Source organism: Populus nigra, chromosome 9 (assembly GCF_951802175.1).
Source record: "Populus nigra chromosome 9, ddPopNigr1.1, whole genome shotgun sequence".
In the NCBI taxonomy this organism is placed as follows: domain Eukaryota; kingdom Viridiplantae; phylum Streptophyta; class Magnoliopsida; order Malpighiales; family Salicaceae; genus Populus; species Populus nigra.
The window spans coordinates 3,655,124-3,679,200 of record NC_084860.1 but is presented as its reverse complement, the minus strand read 5'-3'; the positions used below and the strand labels follow the sequence as shown (position 1 = coordinate 3,679,200).

General features: G+C 35.1%; 2 protein-coding genes and 1 pseudogene across 2 annotated transcripts; 2 read left to right on the top strand and 1 right to left on the bottom strand.

The window, feature by feature from the left end:
* On the top strand, positions 1-6,761 carry LOC133703836 (uncharacterized). The gene is made up of 18 exons (XM_062128534.1): positions 1-335; positions 1,066-1,182; positions 1,305-1,433; positions 1,533-1,595; positions 1,712-1,819; positions 2,626-2,703; positions 3,619-3,711; positions 3,810-3,896; positions 4,386-4,487; positions 4,608-4,727; positions 4,840-4,902; positions 5,005-5,156; positions 5,469-5,550; positions 5,671-5,729; positions 5,837-5,882; positions 6,041-6,132; positions 6,215-6,284; positions 6,461-6,761. The coding sequence occupies exons 1-18, from the start codon at positions 93-95 to the stop codon at positions 6,530-6,532; spliced, it is 1,776 nt and encodes a 591-aa protein (XP_061984518.1). The 5' UTR covers positions 1-92; the 3' UTR covers positions 6,533-6,761.
* A 7,412-nt stretch (positions 6,762-14,173) lies between these two features.
* On the top strand, positions 14,174-15,815 carry LOC133703052 (dof zinc finger protein DOF4.7-like). The gene has a single exon (XM_062127456.1). It carries the CDS (start codon positions 14,658-14,660, stop codon positions 15,561-15,563), a length of 906 nt encoding a protein of 301 aa, XP_061983440.1. The 5' UTR covers positions 14,174-14,657; the 3' UTR covers positions 15,564-15,815.
* Positions 15,816-17,388: 1,573 nt separating this feature from the next.
* On the bottom strand, positions 17,389-18,359 carry LOC133703659 (uncharacterized; annotated as a pseudogene).
* Positions 18,360-24,077: the final 5,718 nt, after the last annotated feature.

Here is a 24,077-nt window from a genome sequence, read left to right as displayed (position 1 = left end):
TCCTGAAGCCAGATTCCCGTAAACACTCCTTTTTCTGATAAAAATCGCCATTAAAATTAATCGATCATTTTTTTCTAATTCACACGAAAACCATGACCGTAGAAACTCTGCCATATCAAAACCACGTAGTCTCCAATGGAGATCTAGCCTCAACTAACCCTAACTCTACAAAGAAATCCAAAGAGAGCGAACGCCGTCGTCGCAGACGCAAGCAGAAGAAGAACAAGTCTCACGCACCCGACGCTTCAGCCGCCGCCGCCGCTGCAGACGGAGACGACAGCGACGCCGCCAATGGTGATGGTGGCGATGCAAAGGAGAACGCCGATCCTCAACAGGTTCGTAGTTTAGTTCTAGGGTTTTCATGTGGTGGTAATGCTATTGTCACTATCTATTTGTTTGAATCATTGAAGAATTTGAGGTAGTATAGTTGATTTTGTGGTGTGAGTTGGTTATTATTGTTGTATGAATTTTCCGAATTAAGGTTTTATACTCCATTCTAGAAATGAGACGTTAGGGTTTTGCTTTTGGTAGTTTAGGTGATTTGAAGCTAGGATTTTATATTCTATTAGTCTATGTTGGCATGATTTCCCGCTCATGCTGCTCTCTTTGATTAGCTTTTTTGAGAATGGGGAAAAATTACTCGTAATTATTGGGAATTTATGGTACTGATTGTGGTGGTTTGGGTAAATAAAATCAAGAATAAAAATTTGAAAATGATTTTGATTTTATCTTAAAAACAGTAAATGCTGATTTAAGCAAATGGGAGAAAACTTGGAGTTTATGACTGTCCCCGTTTCATTGTTTTCTGTAGCTTGTTGTCCTTAGAAATGTAATCAAGTTGCCACTCTGAGTTTCACTTCACTGTTTGTTTGGCAGTTCTTTGTATAATTAGACAGAGTCTTTATGAATCAATGCCATCGTTGCTATTGCTTGGTTAATTTGGAGGACAGGTTAATTTGAAATTGTAGTAAAACCATGTGTTTATATGTTGATTTCACTGTAAAAATGCAAGTTCTAATGTGTAGATTTTAACTTAGCAACTTCTTATTTGGTCCAAACTTGTAGGTTATGGAGCAAGTTGTAATTGAGTATGTCCCTGAAAAGGCAGAGTTAGAAGATGGCATGGATGAGTTCAGGAATGTTTTTGAGAAGTTCAATTTCCTTCAAAGTGCTGGTTCTGAGGTAAAAGGATTGGTTTTTCTTTTCTATCCCTTTCTCTTTTGACAATTTATGCATTACCATTTCATGATTTTTCTCCTTACAAGAACAGTTATCTGAATCCTATGTTCTCTTAATTCAAATAGGAGAATGATAAAAAGGATGAATCAATCCAAAATGCAGATGCCAAGAAGAAAACCGACTCAGATTCAGATTCAGAAGAAGAAGAAGATAATGAACAAAAGGAGAAAGGCGTGTCAAACAAGAAGAAAAAGGTTTGCTTTTATAGCGATGTAGTATTATTGTTGCTGGCTTTTTTGCATTAATAGAACGAATAGTGGCTATCCCATTACTGAATGGTGGTTTTTTTCCAGCTTCAACGGCGGATGAAAATTGCTGATTTGAAACAGATATGCTCCAGACCTGATGTTGTGGAGGTGCTATTGCTTTTTTAACATTTCAGTGGTTTATTATTTTTCCGTTTTGTGTTTGGTTATTACATAATGTATACTTTCATTAGTTTTTGGTTATTCACCAAATTATTCCTTTTCAGGTCTGGGATGCAACTTCTGCAGATCCGAAGCTTTTAGTGTTTTTGAAGTCATACAGAAATACTGTTCCTGTTCCTAGACACTGGTGCCAGAAAAGGAAGTTTCTGCAGGTTAGTAATTCTTGTAAAAGGAGCTCAATGGATCAGAATATGCATGATAAATGGGAATGGTATACCATGAGAGGTTTAGGGATGGGGTGAGGAAAGATAACGCTCGATGAGGTTTCTCTTATATGTATACATGTGGTTCTTGCAGGGGAGCGGCTGTGACAATCATGGAGCCCTGACTTGTATGTGTTTGGCAAACAGGACCTTTAAGTGATTTCTCTTTTAATATATATTATAGTGCGACTTAAGACATAGATACTATATGAACCGTAATTTCTTGCAAGACCATGCAGCAGGAGGTTCCTGCTGGCCATGGTATGTCAAGAGTCTCAGTATGATCTAGCTCTTATGAAATATCTCAAATTCAGCAAACCTTCAAACCTTGGACTTAAAAATTTAACCTCTGTTTAAATTCTTATTAACAACTGGTTGCTCCTCTAGGTCATCTGAGACTCTTTAACACGTTATAACCAAATGGACTGCTCCTGCTGCCTGATCTGCAAGTTAATATGTTTCTTTGTACACTACATGTGTCAGGGAATTTTATTTTTCTATTAAGATTTTGACTTATATTTGTAAGCTACAGAATGGGGATATTTTTTTCTTGCTATTGAGGTGCTAATTAATCTTTTTTGAATTTTCAGATGCCTTTCCATTGTGCTTAATGCTGGGGCTAGATTTGTATAACTTTATTTATTTATTCAATTTATTTTCTAGCATGAAATAACCTGAACTGGATGTCAATTTATTCTGATAGCACTTATTTTTGCAAAGTTGGCATCTCATCAGGGTTTTGATTGGTTTTGCAGGGTAAGCGTGGTATTGAAAAGCAACCTTTTCAACTTCCTGATTTTATTGCTGCAACAGGAATTGAGAAAATTAGACAGGTAACTTCATTGCTATGATGTGTTCACTATTATAATTATGCAGTTATGTTTCACATGCTCATATTTGTCATGATGAAGAATGTATCATTGCTGCGGGCTTTTTTGAACTTACACATATTTTAATTGTCTGAAAAGAATCCTTTCATCAGATCTCTGATGACTTCTTAACAGTAGTTCTTGCATGATACCATGCTGGTGCTCTGATGCTACGAGTTATTCACATGTTCATGCTTGTCATGATGAGAATAACCATTGCTACTCACTTTTCTGTTCATATACAGTCTTGTCATCAGAAAAAAAATCTTTCTTTGGCTTTTTGATCACTTGATGCTTGCTCAAGTGATCCAGTTTTTCCATAAAACCACAACAGTTTTTGATCTTTTCTTGCACTCGGTGTAACAATTAAAAAGATTTTCAGCAACTCAATGGGATTTCCCACCCTCTCTTTACTTTATTGTACTTGAGACCATTGGAGATTAAAAAAGAAAATTTAATTTTTCTGAACTAATATATCATTATTCGAATTGTTCAATTGCACGAGAATGCCAGCCATGGGAACTGTTGATTTGGTCTTGATATCAATACTGCCTTCGAGATATTTCATATAGAATACATGATAATATGATGACTTTCCAAATTAACTATCACTATTGGTTAATAGCTTGATATTCATGTGAAAATTAAATTTTGGAATTTCATTATTGCTGAGGGAATTTATTGAATAGATCATCTCTGAATAATATGGCCATTGAATTGTAAATTTTTGTATATTTTATTTGCTTGTGGATTTTAAGAATCCTAGTTTCTTGTGGAGTCATCCCTTGTGGATTTCAAGGGTTTAGCCCACTGGATTCTAGGGGTTTTGAATCCCTCTTCTCATTCTACAGCAATTGTTATTCACCTTCACTCGTGCAGGCTTACATTGAAAAGGAAGACGGTAAGAAGTTAAAACAAAAGCAACGTGAGCGGATGCAGCCAAAGATGGGGAAAATGGATATTGACTATCAGGTTCATTGCATTTATACATTTGCTTTCATTTTAGGACCTTGAGATGTTTCTCTGCCAATTTTTGCTTTTCTGTTTACATTTTGGTTTTTGCTTGTTAGGTTCTCCATGATGCTTTTTTCAAGTATCAAACAAAACCAAAGCTGACCATGCATGGTGACTTATATCATGAAGGAAAAGAGTTTGAGGTATTTTTTTATACTATGCTTCTTCTATGCTTGCATGTTTCTCTTTCATGTTAAAAAATTAGATGACTGTTTATTATTGTTTTGTTGATATCAGTGACTTTGTTTATTTTTATACTACAGTAAGAGAATCTTCTACTTGAAGTAAGATGAAGGAGATATTTTGAAGCTCATTAACCAGTTTCTGTAGATATTTGTGCAGTATGAAAGTCGAGTATAGGGCATATGAACTTGGCTCTTGAAAAACCGTGTGCATAAACTATAAAATTTGATTGTTTCGCGAGGCAGATTTGATCTTCCATGCTTTGGACAAAATTAAACCTCATGGTTTTGATGCATGAATTATGGTTGTTTATCTTAAAAGCAAAAAATGAGATGACATGATAAATTTCTTCATTTTACGGGCTTCAGCTTGCTACAAAATAATGAAAATGTTGAGGGCATTTATGTAATATATTTCATTTTTTATTTAATTTTTCCTCTGATGTGCAGGTAAAGCTTAGGGAGATGAAGCCAGGCAGTCTTTCTCAAGAACTGAAAGAAGCTCTTGGTATGCCGGAGGGTGCACCTCCTCCCTGGCTTATTAATATGCAGGTCAGATTGACTATAACTTCCTGTACTTGATGTTGAAGTTCACTGCTTGTCTGTAGTGGTACTCATTTCACATTTTACCTGTATTTCTAATGTTTATATTGACTGATTTGCCTCTTCTAGAGATATGGCCCTCCTCCATCATATCCACATCTAAAAATTCCTGGACTTAATGCTCCTATTCCTCCTGGAGCTAGCTTTGGATATCATGCTGGTGGCTGGGGCAAGCCTCCTGTTGATGAAGTAAGCTGTTTTTCTTGTTCTGACACATTTACATGTTTCATATTATGTCACTATTTGTCCACCCAAAATTATTTCAATGCATTTCTTATTTACTTCCATCAATTGCGAACAGTACGGGCGCCCTTTATATGGAGATGTTTTTGGGGTTCAGATACAAGATCAGCCCAACTATGAGGTACTTTCCCTAATTAGTTTCTCCTTTGTAATTTGGAATCATCATTCATTTCTGATTGTCTAACTTGCTACTAGTTCTAATATCTGTTGGATCCCAATGCAGGAGGAGCCAGTTGATAAGACCAAGCATTGGGGTGATTTGGAGGAAGAAGAAGAGGAGGAAGAGGAGGAGGAGGAGGAGGAGGAAGAGGAGGAGGAACAGCTTGATGAAGAGGAGTTGGAGGATGGTGTTCAATCTGTTGATAGCCTTTCAAGGTATTGGGTTGAAATCCTCACTTTTTGATGTTTACTAGTGCGTGCACCTTGCAATTATGTTTATTGCCTGTTAATCAAGGTCATTGTGTGCTTAAGCATCATGCTGCCGGCTGTTCCTTCTATGCGTGTATTTGTGTAGTTAATCACGATTTGATGATTGTGTGCTATTATTGCAATCATATGGCTGGCCATTTCCTTACTTTTAAGCACACTGTTTTGCCAATGTCTATCTAGTATTACTTTTTCTTTTTTCTCATCATGTTGAAGGTACATGATTTTATTCAGTGAATTGAATTGGTTTTCCTTGTGCAGCACACCAACTGGAGTTGAGACTCCTGATGTTATTGACCTTCGCAAGCAGCAGAGAAAGGAACCTGAGAGGCCTCTTTATCAAGTAAGTTTCACTATTCAAAATTGTGTTAGTTTCATGCGAGTTTATACTTAACTATACTTTTAGCATTTTGATGAGAAAGCTAGTTCTGATATATGATTTTTCTCTTTGCCTATCTTAAAGGTTCTTGAAGAAAAACAAGAGAGAATTGCTGCAGGGACTCTACTTGGAACAACACACACGTATGCAATATAACTAAACCACCTTCTTTATATATATATATATATATATATATGGTCGTCTTCTTGTTTAATATTGTTCTCATTCCTCAACTTGATTTTCCTTGCAGATATGTGGTTAACACTGGCACCCAGGACAAGACAGCAGCCAAAAGGGTAAGTAATACACCGGGGATTGTGTTACCTTTTCTATTTGAAGGGAGTTAAATGTAGTAACAAATGTTCAAATAAAAGAACCAGCCTTTGCAGTTTCTGTTCTGATTATGCATATTTTTGGCACAAAAGTAAGCGTAACATGTGTCAATCTTTTGCAGGTTGATCTGCTTAGAGGTCAGAAAACAGATAGAGTTGATGTTACTCTACTACCTGAAGAATTGGAAGTTATGGATAATGTCTTACCCTCGAAGTAAGTGGAACTCTTGTAAATGTTTGTCATCAAATTATGAATGTTATGCAAGATTGGTTTCTAACTTTGGTGCATTTGACAGATATGAGGAAGCAAGAGAGGAGGAGAAGCTACGTAGTCAGCGAGAGGATTTCAGTGACATGGTTGCAGAGGTTTGCCATTTACTAGCTTATCAAATTAAATGATAAAACTAGTTAATGATTTAATTGGAGTGGCTGGCTAGACCTCTCATTCCAGATATGCCTAAAACTTGAGAGGTGGCCTTGATCGCCATTAATAATGTACACGATATTGAGATCTTTACTGTTTTTATTTAATCTTTTTGCAGAATGAGAAGAAGAGGAAGCGTAAGATGCAGGAAAAGGACGGGAAATCGAAGAAAAAGGATTTCAAATTCTAAGGTGGTTATGCTTAGGCTATTTATTAGAAATGGAGGTCAACAGTCTTGAGGGAATTAATTACAAGCATATTCTGGTTATAATTCTGCCTGCACCAAAACACTTGCATGAGATGATTTCTTGAATTCTCAGCTTTGTTGTATGGGTTTTGATATAATATGTTGAAGAGCCACCAGCAAAAAATATGAATAGAACTAGCAAGCTTACGTAAGCTTTGCTTGTATGAGAGTATTTATCCCTTCCAGATTATTTAAATAGGAATTTTTACAAAACAAAAAAAAGAAAAAAAAGAGAAGTGTTAGAATTCGATTTCCGCTACTCGAGAGAATGGCACGTAGAGGACCACAAACCAACCTTTTTTGAACAGTAAGCATCTTGACTACTTAGAACTTGTAAATATCAATTTAACCAAAGTCTTTGTTTTGTTTAGATTAAATCATATATAAGTTTTTGAAATATTATAGGGATAGTAGTTAAAGAAGCGGTGAATATAAGGGTCCTTATAATTAAATAAAAAAAATACTTTTTATAATAAAAAGAAATATTTTTATATTCCAAACAGTATAATTGAATTAAAATAGAATTTAATAAATTATTAATTGAATTCAAATCATAAATTTATTTTCAGATATATAATTTAGTTTAAAACAGGCACTCTCATAATCCTTCATGATAGCTCAAACCATTAAAGCTACTTCCCTGTTAAGCAACGAGAGAACAGTACGAACTATCAACGCGCTAATCATGCGATTGTAAAAATAATAATAAATCATGGAACTCAAATGCCTTTTTTATCTATTTTTTTTTTAAAAAATTAATTTTAAATAAAAAAATCAAAATTTTATAAACCGCTATATGGGGCCCAAATAGTCGTACAAAATAGTGCACTTCACAGATGGATTCCACGCACAGTATATATATATATATATATATATATATATATATATATATATATATTAACAGAAGAAAGGGTTGATCGATACCATTTCATCCCAAAAGGAAATGTACGAAGATGTGCATGTCTTGGTTTCTGCATCAGCCACCACCACTTGACTTGGGAGCCAATCAATCCCACGTAACAAAAGAAGATTAAAAAGAAAAAAAAGGTGGGGAAGAAAATGAAATGTCATAAAATCCATGATTCAGATAAAGACGAAGGTCCAAATAACAGTAAAACAATGATCCTACACACGGCCTGGTGGCTATGCCTCATATTTGACACTGGAAAAAAAAAAAAAAAAAAAACACCACACAGCAGCCCATGAAAGCGACCCTCCTCCTTTGGCACTAAGTTTTCTCTGTGAACAAAGAATCTAATATTTGGCACTTGTACCTGTTGTTGACACCAAAATCTAAGCTTTCAGCTAGACGTCCATGCAGCATGACTACTCACCGCACTTTAATCATATTCCTTGCTTCTTCCAGTCCCTTGCCCCCCTCCCCAGACTGACCCACCACCATCACCTCCTCCCCGGCAATTCGCAGCCGCATTTGGAAGGGTATGAGTGGATAATAATAATAATAATTTCATGAACAGATTCTGTGTGTCTGGCTATGTAGAGGACGAGACGGTCCTCCTGTGCTCACCACTAAAAATGGTCATTTTGTGCATAATCTGTGCGGTGCCCTTCATTTGAAGCATCATTCTTGACAAGCTTGATGGACTTGGGCTGTCATCTCTTAGATTTTCGTCAACTTAATCAGATTCATTGATGATGAGTCTGAATGTTCCAAATGCTGCAGTGAATATTCCTTCGAGTTAAGTTTTCGAGGCAAACTTCTGGACATGACATGATATGATATTCACACGCGTAGAGAAAGAAATTAAGTAACGGTTTGCTGCGTCTTAAAAAAGTGTTTTTTAAATAAATTACGTTTTTTTTTTAATTTTAAATTAATATTTTTTAATAATTTCAAATCATTTTAATTTCCTTATCAAAAATAATTTTTTAAAATTAAAAAAATATTATTTTAATATATTTAAATAAAAACATTTTAAAAAACAATTGTTATCATATTTTCAAACACTCTAATAAATCTTCATGATATAAAACAACCATTTCAATCAATTGATAAATAACTTTTTTTAAAAAAATTATATTATTTTCTAACATATTTACTTAAATAAAATTTAATATTGTAAAAAAAAAACTATTTTAATCTAAGCATTTATAGCTTGTTTGATTTTGCATTATAAAAGCAATTTTGATTAAAATAAATAAATTTTAATTTTTTATTTGTTTGAGAATAATTTTTGTTTGTGTTTTACATATAATTTTTGATACATTATTTTTAAAAATAAAATAAAAAAATATTTTTTTAAATAAAAAATACTTAAAAAAAATCAATAATCCAATAACAAACAAACTCTTAATTCAAGGAATCTTTTTTTATGTTATACGATCTGACACCAACTAGTAAGTGTCTATCACAAATAATTTAGAATAGTCAAAAAATATTCTTCATAAAGCCATTCATATTCTTCCTTCATGAGTTATTTTCTCAGCAACTTCTGCTATCTGAATCAAAGCCTAAGTCTAGCCAGATATTCCCACTAAGAATTGTTGGAGAAATTAATTATCAGCATCATGTTCAAAGTCTCCAATTCGAAAAGAACAAAGCTTTACAGAACAATTCCACAGAGGAATAATTCTGATAAGGCTAGCTAGATCAGCTGTTATCATCAGCAGCTGCTTTTTGGTTCTTTCATGGAAGAAATCACAGCAATTTCATGACTGACTGCACGAGTACATGGTTTAAGGAATGCATAGATGCATGCATCTATATAATGACAATTAGAATGATATTTTTTTATATTAAAATTATTTAAAAACATTTAATAAAACACTAACTTTAATTTTTTTTTAATTTCAAGCGAAAAACAAATTAAAACACACTTCAAAAAAAATTATAAAATACAAGAACAAACACTCTTGAAAATCATTCAAAGTTGTACATTGTCCAAGCAAATATATATAAAATCCTAAGGTTTCAGCGTTATGATATATAAAAAGAAACTCCTATCTTGGAAGCAAATTCACTTAGCTACCTTTCTTCTCCGTTCTCATCCTTCTGGGGATTTTAACCTGAAACTTTCAAATGAAAACCCTAGAAGAAAAATAAATTATTTATCACTGTACTAAATTTCTATTAGGTATGATCACAACGTAAGGAATTTTGAACCCTACATCCTAATGATCACCACGACCCGTTTCGTACAAACTGTTGTGTACATATATTTTCACTGATTAGCTCTGATATTCAAATGCTGAATTTATGAGATTTCATAAACCATTTTGTCAAACCTAGCTAGCTAGCTCGATGTCGAATTTGGATGAATCTATTGTTCTGATCATGTGGAATATTGCTTGCCATGTTGTGATGATCCTTTATAATGGTCATGATGTAACATCTAGATTTATCAATTCCAAGAACGAACGCAAGGGAAGGGAATTGACCATTCAAGCACACCAACCTTGAGAATCCACGGTCGATCCACCCTGGAATTCCACGAGTGGTCCAACCGGATAGGCCCTCTTGATGCAGCCACACATCCAATGACAATCTTTGGATCCTTATATCTCAAATTAAATCTATCCTATTTAGTTGGTTAGTGACAACGATAGTTTAATCAACATATTAAAATATCTAAATATATAAAAAATAATTTAAAATTAAACAACATAGAAAATACGATAGCCACCAAACTTCAAATCCAGATGTTTTACATATCATGTCCCGATCGAGTTAATTAAACTATAAACAACTACTCGGAGAAAAATTCTTCATCATGACATCCTCTAATTCCGAACGATAACATGCTAGTGAGCTCACTATCCACGTAGAGCCACCCAGGAGGTGGTTGTTCGAGACTTGAAATCATAATAAATTCTTGACATGATCAGTCAAGATGAGCTTAGTATTAATTAATAAGAAATGTTTTTAATTAGTCTCTCAGCTGGGCGGAGAAGACCAGTTCATATGGAGCATGATTCATTATTAAGCTAAGCTAAGCTAAGCTAGCAATGGCCGTCACTTTCTAAGTTGTTCGACAGACATTCTGGTTTGTCATTTTTTGATGATGTACGTGGAAATGCCCTTACAAAGTCACTTTACCTAACCAACCGACCATGTATTTGATTTCTATTTATTCACAATATTCCCTTAAAAAACATTCAATAAAGGTTTGATTTTGTTCAGATAAGCTTGAGCTTACTAATATTTTATGCCTTGCTCGTGGCTTAATCATATACATGTGGCCCTCGTGGTCCTAATTGTATGTGACGGCCACCTAGTTAGATATAATTCTCTCATTTCCTTCGCAACATATGATAAAAAAAAAATGAAAATTAATTTACAACAAAATAAAAAATAAATGATAAAATACAACATTAAATTAAAAATTAAAAAAAAAGCTCCAGACGGCTAATAAGAAAATAACATACATGTACGAGCCTAAGTGGCCCTGGCGCATGGGATAAAGACAGTACCTCTCGTGCTTAAGCCAATATTATTATTTTTTATGGTCATTCATTTTTTTTTAAAATAAAAAAAAAACACAAGATGTATCATTTTCTTCCCAGAATTCAACAACCTCTACCTCATAGGTGGTTGAAAAATAAGGGAAGATGATTTTCGGACTTAATATTTTATTTTTCAATTATTTTACTTGAAAATATCCAAAACAAATTCTAAAACTTTAAATAAACTCATTTACTATATCACATAATCTAAAAAATATTAAAAACAAATCAAACTAGATTGATAAAACCTCCTAAGTCCAAAACTACCATATCATGCAAGTTGAAGATTAAAGAACATCCTCGTCATGAAACTTTTCTTGTAAAATAAAATCATTTAACAACGAGATAAATTTATTTTTGGCTGAAATTGATATCAACCAACCACTATTTTTGTTGTTGTTGTTTTCAAGCGAGTTTCTCTATTCTCTCTATAGCCCAAGGAATGAATAATGGAGAAAATAAATTTTTTAAGCAAAATAAAAATTGTCGTTAATATTGTGTGGATAGCCATATATTTTTTATGTGTTTTACATGTTAGTATTTTATCTTTAAAATTATAATTTCGAGCATAATTTCAAGCTTAGTCTCTTCTAATTAGGCTATAAAAGGATATAAATGAGAAAAAATTGAAAATGAAAAGAAAAAAAAAATTGATCTAGTTGACTGTTTACACGAAAGCTACTTGACTCTCAAATAGGTTGAAGTAAACTTCCAAATTGAGTTACTTTGTAATCCACCTGATCATCAGTGGTAATTGATCATCTATGTACTGATGATCCAGCAACTCCGATACAAATATGGTATCCAGCAACTCCGATACAAATCGTAACAAGCAGCAGCTAGTAATTGATGGCAATTGTTTGTTACCCTACTAATTCATCAAGTTATGGATCCATGGCAGTGGATGCCCAGTTTACCCGTTGAGAAACCCTTGATCTGATGTAGCATGAGAAACGAGCAGGTTTTTGCTCCTTTAATCCATAGTCTTAATGTCTCTTGACCTGGTAGACCGAACTCCATAAATAACATTGGTTTTATTTTGTATTTAATGCGTTTTTGGTATTTGCCATGTAATATATTTTTTAATAGTATTTTTTTAAAAAATACATTAAAATATATTTTTTTTTAGATTTTTTTTACATCAAAATCATCGAAAAATATTACAAAAACCATCAATTTAACTTTTTTAAAGACAAACACATTTTTAAAAAGCACTTAAAAGTGAAAGCTACCACACTCACAAACAGGTTTCTAATATATCCATCATCATCATTATCATATACTAGATAGGAGGTCTGCATTAAGTCACAGGTCGGGTTAAATTTTTCCTAACAAAAAAAAAATTGTTCAAACGATGATAACTCGAGTCATCTAGGTTAACTTGACTAACAAGCGACTTGAGACATAAGATCGAGATAACCCCGCATAAAATAAAGAAAAAAAAAATCACAAAGCAGAAGACCTAGAAATCTAATATTAAATGATAAAATTAAAAAAAATAATTTTAAAAAATATAACGTTGAAGAAAAAACCCTGAGTAACCAAGGGTTAACTTGACTAACCTATGATATGAGATCGAGAAAAAAAAACAAGATTTAAAAAAAAAAAGACCTAGCAAAAAAGGTTGAATTTAAGTAAAAAAAAATGTGAAAAAAATCGGGTTAACTTGACTAACTCGCATTTAGGATAACTCCACATAAAGAAAAATAGAAAAATTACAAAGCTCAAAGGTCAATAACTTAATATCAACGGATGGAATAAAAAAATCAATTTCTTAAAAAAAGACATTGAGAAAAAAAACTAAGTCAACCTTGGTTAACTTGATTAACCCGTCACCTGTGATATGAGATCAAAATAAACCTACAAAACTCGAGACCTAATAACCCAACGTCAAATCATGAGTTAAAAAAAAAATCAATTTTTAATAAAGAATCTAAAAATAGACCGAACTTAAATCGAGCTAAAATTTTAAATAATTATTTCAGGTCATGAGACTGAGATTACCCTTAAAACCGTGCTTATTTTTTTTTAAAAGGCAATCTTGTTACTTCAATGTTCTTAAAAAATAAAAAGATAAAAAAATCAAGTTTAATTGTTTTTTGCTTTAAAAGGTATTACTATAATTTTATTGTGCAAATAATAATAAAAAGATAAAAAAAAAGCTCTTGGACTAAAGTTATATATATATTTTTTAAGAACAATAAAGTCATTTCATCATATTAAAAAAAAATATATGTCAACCAATTTATCCTCAATCAATCATCAATCATGTAATATCCAATAGATCCTATTCAAAATACAATCTTACTCTCAATTGCAAGCTTTGTCGGTTTTTTAAAAGGTTAAAAGTGTTATTATATTGTTTTAATAAATAGTATTATAATATGTTTAGGATCATAATAAAACACCAATGGTTTTTAAGTTTTTTTTTTTAATCAAGTTTTTTTCTACGTGATAATATTTTTGCTACACATACCTTAGTGCTAAATTTAAAAGGGTTTTTAGATCCGACAAGATTATAGATAATATATGTCCGAACTCATCCCATTATGATCTCCATCCATAATTGACAAGAACCACCCTTTGTTTCCTTTTGGTTTGCTTTGATAAGCAACAATCTTAGATTTTGCAGAGCAGATTCAAGTGATAGATCATTTTCTTCTTACTCGTATTCATTTTGAATTCAAATCTAAAAAAATGAAATTGCAAAAACTAAGTTCTTCATGATCCATGAATGATCTTGTTTATGAGTTGATTGAGCAAAAACTTAATTTTAACATGGAAAAAGTTGTGCCTAAATATCTTGATTACAGAAATGGGATGGGACAGAGACATGAGAAAACCGCACAATGGTAGTGTAGTTTCATTTCATCACAATTTTCCAACTATATTCTCCTGCGTGCGTTAGCTTACCGCCCCCCACAGACTTCTAAATTATAGCATGTAGCAGCAAGAAACATCTACGTCCTCTTTACAACTCATGCATTCAAGGCACTATCAAGGGCCTGTAAACACCCACGTGTCAAGAACCCGCCACCACCTTAAGGACTAAGTAAATATATAGCAATATAGCATCTCTCTCCCTCTCCCTCTCCCTATATATATATATATATATATATATATATTAAATTGTGTGGAGATGTAAGGGAAGGGTGCTGAGTATATCAATCAAGAATTTCTGAGACCACAAAGAAGCTAGGTAGCTTGAGTAAGCTTGATCTTCTCAAGTTCTTGTTATCGTCATTAATTTCCCTGTAGCAGATAGTTTAATATAGACTGGTATTTAGGGAGGAGACTATACTAATAAGATAGATAGTGACTCGAATAGACATGCTCACTTCTCATCACCTTCCTACCCATTTCCTAGCAACATTTCACTCAATTATATCACCGATTTCACTTGAGCAATATTTCACTGTTCGCCTCACAAGGATCAACCTCATCCTCTTGTTATTCTTCATATTGATTTCTCTTCTTGCTCCAAGGTCCAAGGGCTAGCCAGTTAGAATTTGTTTGCTTTGTTCCTGTCTGAAAATAGAGAAAATTTGCTTCCTCTCACTCTCTTGGTTGTTATTTAGTTGCTAATCTTGTGGTGTTTTAAGAGATGGGGTTGAGTTCTAAGCAGGTTACTGGTGATGGGCTAGATTGGAGCCAGACCCTTTTGCAGGCTCATACTTTGGAGCTGCCTAAACCTCCTGTAATAAGGAGGCAGCAGCAACAAAACCAGCTGCAATTCGAGCCCTTGAAGTGTCCAAGGTGTGAGTCGACAAACACAAAGTTTTGTTATTACAACAACTATAACAAGTCACAGCCTAGGCATTTTTGCAAGTCTTGCAAGAGACACTGGACAAAAGGCGGCAATCTCCGAAATGTTCCTGTTGGTGGCGGCCGCAAAAACAAGAGGCAGAAAACATCAAAAACAAGTTCCAACACCACCACCTCTTCAAGCACTACTGCAAGCACCACTGCTCCAAGCAACAATAATAGCGCGACCAATATGACTAATTGGGTTAATCCCCAGTTTGCAATTCAAGCTCAGCAGCAAAAGCAGAATCTTCCCGATCTTGCACTTGGTGGTCAAAAGGATTTATCTGAAATTCTGTATCAAGCAATGATCAATCCACCATCTTCAGTTTTGCAACAGAATTCAATCAGCTGCAACAACTTTGACACCAAAAGTTTCAACATCAACAACAATGGTGTCCTTTTGGGTTCATCTGTGTCTATACCTCAAAATCAAGGCTTACTGTTTCCTTATTCAAGTTCTTTTGACACACATCCATCTTCAATTTGCACCTCCTTTCATCCCTCAAATGTTTATAACCACACTGGAGAATCAACCATCACCACCATCATGCCTCCCACAAGTAGCACCATCACTCATTCATTGCAAGTGCCAAATACAAGCAGTGGAATGGACATGACAAATTACTGGAATTGGGATGATATAGAGAATTACGTCTCTGCTGATCTCAATGTACCGTGGGATGATTCTGAAATCAAACCATAGCCCAGGTCTTTATTAACCTTATTAGAAGTGTGTATAAATCCTTTCTTTCTCAGTTTTTTTTTTTTTCAAGTACTTGAATGTTTTTATGTGAAGGGCCAGTCTCATTTGTAAGAATCACAATCCTATATTAATGAGTTAACTATTATAGTTAGAAATAGACTGTTTCAAACGGTCTCTCCCCCCACACCGGTTTTTTATTTTTTTCCAGTTTCAGCTTCAGGCTATAGTATAAGATGTCCATTTTTGCTGTCTTTTTCTCTCTTTATCTTACCTCCATCTGTCTCAATTCTAAAGGAAAAGTTTCCGTATGAAGTAGTTTTAAGGGGTTAGGGTTCACATTGTGATAGAGAAGGTATCTAATAAGTTGAGAGATGAGTGATGGGGTCTTCTCCAGCTAATGGCTAGGCTATTAAGTAGATGTGATGGAAGATTCTTCTGGGTATGTATATTTCTTTGGATATATGGATTTGTTTTCTCACCACTTGTTCAGGAATCTTTCTACTTTTTTATTCCTGACAGATATTCCTGATGTAAAGTACTTTTTGCAGTGAGTTTCGAGCATTTTAGAATTCTCATGACGAGTTCTGCATGATTCTCTTAAATCCTTAAAACATATCTGGGCACTTGATGGCTGTTATTATATGTTAATGTAAATTGTCCAGAATGCTTGTTCTTATCCCCTCGGCACTGTAGTTGGGCAGAATCTGTGCAAGTTTAGGCTATAATTAGTCCAAAGGCTTGTTTTCTTCTATCTTTAAAGACCGTGGGCGTTGATTATGGATTATAGCAGCACTGAACTGCTAAAACAAAGGTCAGAATTGATGACCAGAAAGCCTGAAAATCTTGGTTAACTAGCATGCATGCCCCTTGAACATTGAAATTCTCTTGGCAGCTAGTGGGGAATTTAGATTGGAAGAACAGTAAAACATATTGATATACAAAAATATTCTACTCATAAGAAAATGTATATAATAATGATTGATTTTGGACTAAAATATAACTCTCTCTTTTTAAATTAGAATGAGCTATTTTATAGAAAAATAAATTAGATAAAACCTATATGAAATAACTATTAAACTTCAGAGATCATTTTGAACTTCGAGAAGACCGTGGTTCCCACTTACACCTCTAGTTGGAGCCCTGACGGCAGCAATCCTTCTCCAAGTACTAAAATAGAAAGGATGTTTTTATTTTATGATCTTTGCAAACAAATTCAAATAAAATGAAGTTTCATTTAATGCTGGATTGTTCATCTAATGAAATTTTTTCATATATTCTGATTCTGGGGGAGGGGTCTTGGACAAGTCGACAAATGCATCTAATTAGATAATTATATTTCAGCTTCTTTCCAAGTGGTGTTATTGATGCTACAAGTAGGAAAAAAAGGAAAGTATTACTCAACTTGTTCAATCACAAACTTGATCTTTCTGGGAAATTATGCCAAGCACTTTCTATGGTTAGAAACAGAAGTGATGTCTCAATGACAGGTTATTGTTTCTTCTACCTTGTGGGGCTTATGCTGGTTGCGGTGATCAAATGTGTTCATTGGCTGGTGCACGTGTTCTGCATACTTTACGTCCAATTTTTCGGGTCCATTACAAAGCAAGAGGCCAAATAACCATGGGGTCGAACCTGATCTGGAATATCAGCCACCAAATTTTGAATGAAAAAATTGACATGGAGGCTAAAAGCTTGCAAAGCATTTGGCTTCCAGGAAAGCTTTATTTTGGACAAAATCAAATTTTCGAAAGATAGAGGACACATTTTATTAGTCAATATTAACCGAAAATGATGCTTGTCTTCACCTGAAAAAAAAAATGATGTCTTTATCTGAAGAAAGAGAACAGAACTGCTGGTTTCTGGTTTATGATCAGCAGTTATCTTATAATGAGGAGAGTAGAAATAATCTCCAATAAACACTGTTGTTTATAACCATACTGCTCATTCTTTGAGATATATAAGTTAAATCCTAGTGCATCAAAAAGACTAAAAGATGATGAACAAGAGCAGCTTTAACAAAGAAACTGACGAACAAGAAATAAATGAAATATAAAACCAGACTACAAAGTTAATTTGTACTTAATCAAAATCAATCTGGCATAATATACGTATGTTAACACTTGATTGTCCATGATCACAACATGCAGGCCAACTAAACAGAGACAAACTCAATACTTTCAGAAGTTCCAAATCAGCTCAGGTTATAGATTCCCCGTCCTTGTACCAGTGTCTCCGTTATAAGAAAGTTGTCCATCATTAGCCTTGGAATAGCTAACATAGTAAAGCTCGGATACAACGCTAGTCAAGACAACAAGTGCAGCTCCGGCCCAGAAGACTCCCTTCCTCACCTTCTGGCAAGAATGAGAAGGAACTGACAAGTACTTGGTGTGGTAGGCATTACGAGCAGAGGCTGCCAGCAAGCAGACCTCAGCAATAAAGAAGAATACCCTGGTACAAGAATGCGTTGCTCAAATTAGCGAAAATAGAAAATAGCACCTCTCTTCTTCTTTTTTTCTTGGACAAGGTTTGGAAAGCAATATTAAGGTTAAGAAAAGGTTTGCTAAAGCACAAACCAGAAGGTGATAAATAGGGACAATCGCTCGTGCTCTAGACCCACTAGGTCTCGTAGCCTTCCCACAACACAAGCATCGACCAGCCCACCACTATTAGCAGTTGACTAGCCATAAGGAACAGGAGTGCACTGACTCCTAAGCCAGTTGCAATGTCTGAATCATAGTGACGATAGTTGTCGTTTCCTATTTTTTCAGTTGTTGCCTGTAAAAGAAGAGAAGGATAAGTTCAAATTGGTCCATCAGAAATTGTCTGCAATTGACCATTTTCTGTGGTGGAACGAGTACCAGATTTTGGCAGGTGCAAACTCACGTTAATCTTACTTACCTACGAATCATGAAGGGAAAAGAACAAATTACTAAATGATGTACTCAATCAAGAAGGGATTTAACGATTTGGTCAGATACTTGGTCATCCATCACTAACAGAACATCAGACTCATGAACCTACAAGTTTATAACAAGCATAGAACAACCCAATTACAGCAGCTTACATGCATGAATACTAAGTTCTTGTTAAATTAATTAAGATCAAATAGAAAAAGGAGGCTAGAATTCTGAATAATCAGTGTATTATAAATGCTTAGCTTTAACCTAAATACAAATAAAGTATATATAAGTCAAACTGAAAGTACTATTTTACCCTTAATAAATAAGATTACATAAATATTATTTAACATCTCCCCTCAAACTCACGATGCGGCAGCTACAAGCATCGAGAGTTTGCCAACCAAAAAACGAAAACGAGAGATGGAATGCGCCTTGGTAAAGAAATCTGCAATCTGCAAGGAAGAAGGAACAAAAGGCAAAGCAATGGTGCCATGTTTGAGATGATGACGAGTAAGATGACAATCGATCTCAATGTGCTTAGTGCGCTCATGAAAAACTGAGTTATGAGCAATCTGAATAGAACTCTGGTTGTCACAATACATAGGAGTAGGATGAGAAAAGGAAATTCCCATATCAGCAAGTAACCAACGTAACCAAACAATCTCTTTGGTAGTAAATGCCATGGCATGATATTCTGCTTCAGTGGATGATTGAGAAACAATAGATTGTTTCTTGCTCTTCCAAGAAATAAGAGAATCACCTAAAAAGATACAGAACCCGGTAACAGACTTGCGATCTTTGGGATCACTACCATGATCAGCATCAGAGTATGCACGTAACTCCAAGGAAGAGGTGGATGAAAGTAAAAGACTCTGAAAAACTGTACCCCGAAGATATCGCAAAATACGAAGAACAGCTGCCCAGTGAACAGTAGTAGGAGAAGCAACAAACTGACTAACAATATGAACAGCATATGCAATATCTGAACGAGTAATGGTGAGATATACCAAACTCCCAACAATAGTGCGGTATAAAGTAGGATCTGTCAAAGGTAAACCATCAGAAGAAGAGTACCTTGCGTTAACCTCAATAGGAGTATCTACAGTTTTGTTATCAGTAAGTCTAGCCCTCTCAAGAATATCTGCAACATATTTCGATTGAGAAAGAAGGTAACCTCTAGGTGAGTATGCTACCTCAATACCCAGGAAATATCGAAGATAACCCAAATCCTTCATTTCAAATCGTCTAGCCAACTCTGTCTTCAAAACTGAAATACCATCAATATCATCACCAGTAATAATCATGTCATCAACATATAAAGACAGAATGATACGACCTGCATCAGTGCACTTAATAAAAAGAGCAGAATCATGACTGCTAGAAACAAAGCCAAGAGACGAGATCACAATAGAGAATTTCTCAAACCAAGCACGAGGTGCTTGTTTGAGACCATATAATGCTTTCTTAAGCTTACAAACATATCCAGAGTCATGTGAAATACCAGGAGGGGGTGCCATATAAACTTCTTCTTGAAGATCTCCATTCAAGAATGCATTTTTAACATCAAGCTGAGAAATATGCCACTGACGAACCGAAGCTACGGCAATAAGAGTGCGAATAGTAGTCATTTTTGCAACCGGGGCAAATGTCTCCTCATAGTCCATACCATACTGTTGAGAGTATCCTTTTGCAACCAGCCTTGCTTTGTATCGCTCAATAGACCCATCAGAATTAGTCTTGATCTTATACACCCAACGACAACCAACAACACTCTTACCAGGAGGTAGAGGAACCAGATCCCAAGTATCTGTCTTATGCAAAGCAGAAAGTTCCTCATCCATAGCTTGCTGCCAAAGCGGATCAAGAATTGCCTCTTTATAGGAAGAGGGCTCAAAGAGACAATGAATAGAAGCTAAAAAGGAAGTAAATGATGAAGAATAACAAGAATAAGCAAAATCTGGTAGTTTTGTGGACTTACGAATGCGGATGGACTGACGTGGAGGTGGATCCACAATCTCAGATGAAGTTTGAGGGGCTGTAGATGAGAATGGAGCTTCAGGTGTGCCAGAGAGTAAAGTACCAGTACCTGCAGAGTTATGAGTACAAATTGATCGAACATAGGGAGAGGTATCATTACCAGAATCCTTAGAAAAAGGATCTATATGAATAAGATCAGATTTTGTCAGGCTATGAGTAGTGGATGGAATAGAAAAGAAAGGTATATGCTCAAGGAAGACAACATGACGAGACACATAAAGTTTTTGAGTTATTGGATCAAAACAACGATACCCCTTTTTACCTTCACCATAACCCAGAAAGACACAAATAGCGGATCGAGAGGATAGCTTACTGCGTTCTACATGAGGACGAAGAACGAAACAAGTACAACCAAAGACTCTAAATGAGGAATAATCAGGGGCATACCCATATAACTTTTCAAAAGGAGATAGACCCAAACTATGAGAAGATGAAATTGTATTAATCAAACTTACAGCAGTAAGAACAGCTTCTCCCCAAAACTCACTAGGAACAAAGGCAGACAATAAGAGAGAACGAGCAGTTTCAACAATGTGCCTGTGTTTTCTTTCAGCTACACCATTTTGTTCAGGAGTATCTGTATATGAAGTTTGGTGGATGGTTCCATCTAAGGCAAGCATTTGAAAAAATTTATTAGAGGTGTATTCCCCACCCAAATCACATCTAAAGCATTTGATCACAGCAGAATGTTGAGTTTTGATAAGTGCTCGAAAAGCTGCATATATCTCAAAAAATTCAGAACGATATTTCATTAAATAAACCCAACAATAACGAGTATGATCATCAATAAAAGAGACATAATATCGAGACCCTCCTTTTGTGGAAACAGGAGAAGGTCCCCATACATCAGAATGAATCAAATCAAATGGTGAAGATGAAACAGAAATACTTCGATTAAAAGGTAAAGCAGAAAATTTTGCCAGTTTACATCCACTACAATCAGAAATGTCACAAGTTTTCAAATTTCCTAAAGCTCCTGTGGATGCCAAAAATCTCAAACGAGAAGATGAAACATGACCTAAACGGGAATGCCATAAATAAAAACTAGAAGATGAAAGACTCAAACGAAAAGAAGACAAATCAGCAGTAGTAGCAGCGGTGGCAGCAGCAGCAACTGACACTTTTAACTCATCCAAAATATATAGTCCATTCTCCCTACGGCCGGTCCCAATCAGCTTCTGAGACTGCAGATCCTGTACACAACAAAAAGAACCAGAAAACATGACTAAATAATCACCAGAATCACATATTTGACCAACAGACGCAAGATTCAATTTGAGTTTTGGAATAAGATAAACATTAGGGAGAGACAAGTGAGGTGTGACAACAGAACCAACACCTGCTAAGGGCATGGGAGTGCCATCAGCAGTCATAACAGGAATGGAGGACAAAGGGGACATTGAGGTAAAAGATGAGGAATCTGGAGACATATGATGGGAAGCACCAGAATCCAAGACCCATTTAGAGTGTGACATACCTGAGGAATTATGAGGCAACTGACCTATGGAAGAAACGGACATTGCTTGTGGCTGTAAGGAGAGAAACTTCTGAAATTGCTCAGCCAAAGTATTAGGATCGGTAATAGAGCCTGGGGAAGCTACTGCTGCAGTATTGTGGTGTGGTGGTTTATAACCTTGAGGTGGTCGATGAGCATTGTATTGTGACTGACTGCTAGACTTCCAAGCTTGATTCTGCTGTCTCAACTTAGGACACTGAGCCTTCCAATGACCTTTCTGCTTACAGAAACTGCACTCATCAAAGTCAACCCTTGTGTAAGGCTTGTTCTGATGATTAGAGAATGGCTTAGAAGGTACTGCTAGTACAGAAGGATTTGAAGCAGAAAGAATTCCCTTTTCTGAATAAGACTGAAGACGTATTTCTTCAGCCAATAACTCACTGACAACAGAGTCAACAGAAGGCAGTGGAGTACGATGCAGAATTGAACCTCTAAGTCCTTCGAAGTCACTGCGAAGCGCTGTTAAAAACTGTACCAATCGTTGCTGCTCTCTACGCTCAATATAGGCACCACATGCCTTTAATTCTGCTGATTCTGTAAGAGCCAATTGATCCCAAAGATCTGTCATAGCAGAATAAAACTCTTGAATACTCATATTCTTCTGATGAAGAGCTCGTATGTCATTCTCTAATTGATATTGTTTTGCAAAATTTGATTGCGTGAATAACCTTTGCAGATGATCCCAAACCTCTTTTGCTGTCTCATACTTCGCCAACTGCGTACCTATCGAATGCTCAACAGAATTGTTGATCCAAGTAATGATCTTTGCATTATTTGCTTCCCATGTATCTATCAAAACAGCATCCCCCTCCTCAATATTCTTAGGTGCTATATAAGTTCCACTAACATACCCCCACATCTTCTTACCCTTAAAAAAATTTCGCATTACATAGCTCCAATACGAATAGTTCTTCCCATCCAACCTCACACTCACAGACTGAAGCGAATCATCTCTTTCAGTAGCCATAATTAACAATCACAGAGAACCAGAATGCAAAAGCAGCGGAAAATAAAATACCAAATTGCAGAAACTGAACAGAGATTGCAGAAACTAAACAAATATCTTCTCAAAATTATACGATTACTCCAAAACACAAAACCAATTTGTAGAAACTGAATGCAAATACCAAATTGTAAAAGCTGAAGGGTAGACGAAATACCAAAATAATTGCAGAAACTGACGAAATACCAAATTTTGCAGAAGCGGAAGACAAAATATCACTCCAAAAAATTTAACACTGATACCATGTTGGATCCGCGAACTTGTGCTTGGGATTAAGCCTCGTTTCATAAAACCAGCTCTGATACCATGTTAAATTAATTAAGATCAAATAGAGAAAGGAGGCTAGAATTCTGAATAATCAGTGTATTATAAATGCTTAGCTTTAACCTAAATACAAATAAAGTATATATAGGTCAAACTGAAAGTACTATTCTACCCTTAATAAATAAGATTACATAAATATTATTTAACACTTAATACCCAGTATCCATATATGGAAGCCAAAGGCCCTTTAAACAGCACGCATAAAAGCATTCCAAGAGATTGACTCAATGCAATTGTTCATAGACCAAGGTCTTTAATGTCTTGCTGGTTAATTACCAGTGAATGACACAGCATTTGCTAACCCGAAATCAATATGCTCCAAATACAGTTTTCCGTGTAGTTTTACCAGGCAAATGTCATCTTTATATACTTTCAGTGACATGCTTAACCTAACACTCAAATCAAAAGGCAGCTAGCTCTTAGAAATAAACAAAACACTCAACATAAGCAATGGCAGGGAAGAGACCGTAGCATTCATTACTGATTTCTGTATATTTCGGATGATAAATTCTTTAAATATTTTCTCCGGACCAATGAGGAAAAGGTCAAGTGTTTTATCTCTCTTAAGATCACACGCACTCATACAGAAACATAAATAATTCCCACAAAGGACTTAAACACCAAATCTAGTAAAGAAAACTACAAGATATTTCTTGTTTGCACAAGAAATTTCTCTTTTCCTTAATTTCTTTGCCCTCCTTCAAAGTTCTTGTTTGCACAAAGCTAACAAATTT

Coding starts and splice junctions, on each gene's coding strand:
- LOC133703052 (XM_062127456.1), top strand. CDS start 14,658: ATGGGGTTGAGTTCTAAGCAGGTTACTGGTGATGGGCTAGATTGGAGC.
- LOC133703836 (XM_062128534.1), top strand. CDS start 93: ATGACCGTAGAAACTCTGCCATATCAAAACCACGTAGTCTCCAATGGA. Junction 1,434..1,532: donor TGTCAAACAAGAAGAAAAAG/GTTTGCTTTTAT, acceptor GTTTTTTTCCAG/CTTCAACGGCGGATGAAAAT. Junction 2,704..3,618: donor GAATTGAGAAAATTAGACAG/GTAACTTCATTG, acceptor TCACTCGTGCAG/GCTTACATTGAAAAGGAAGA.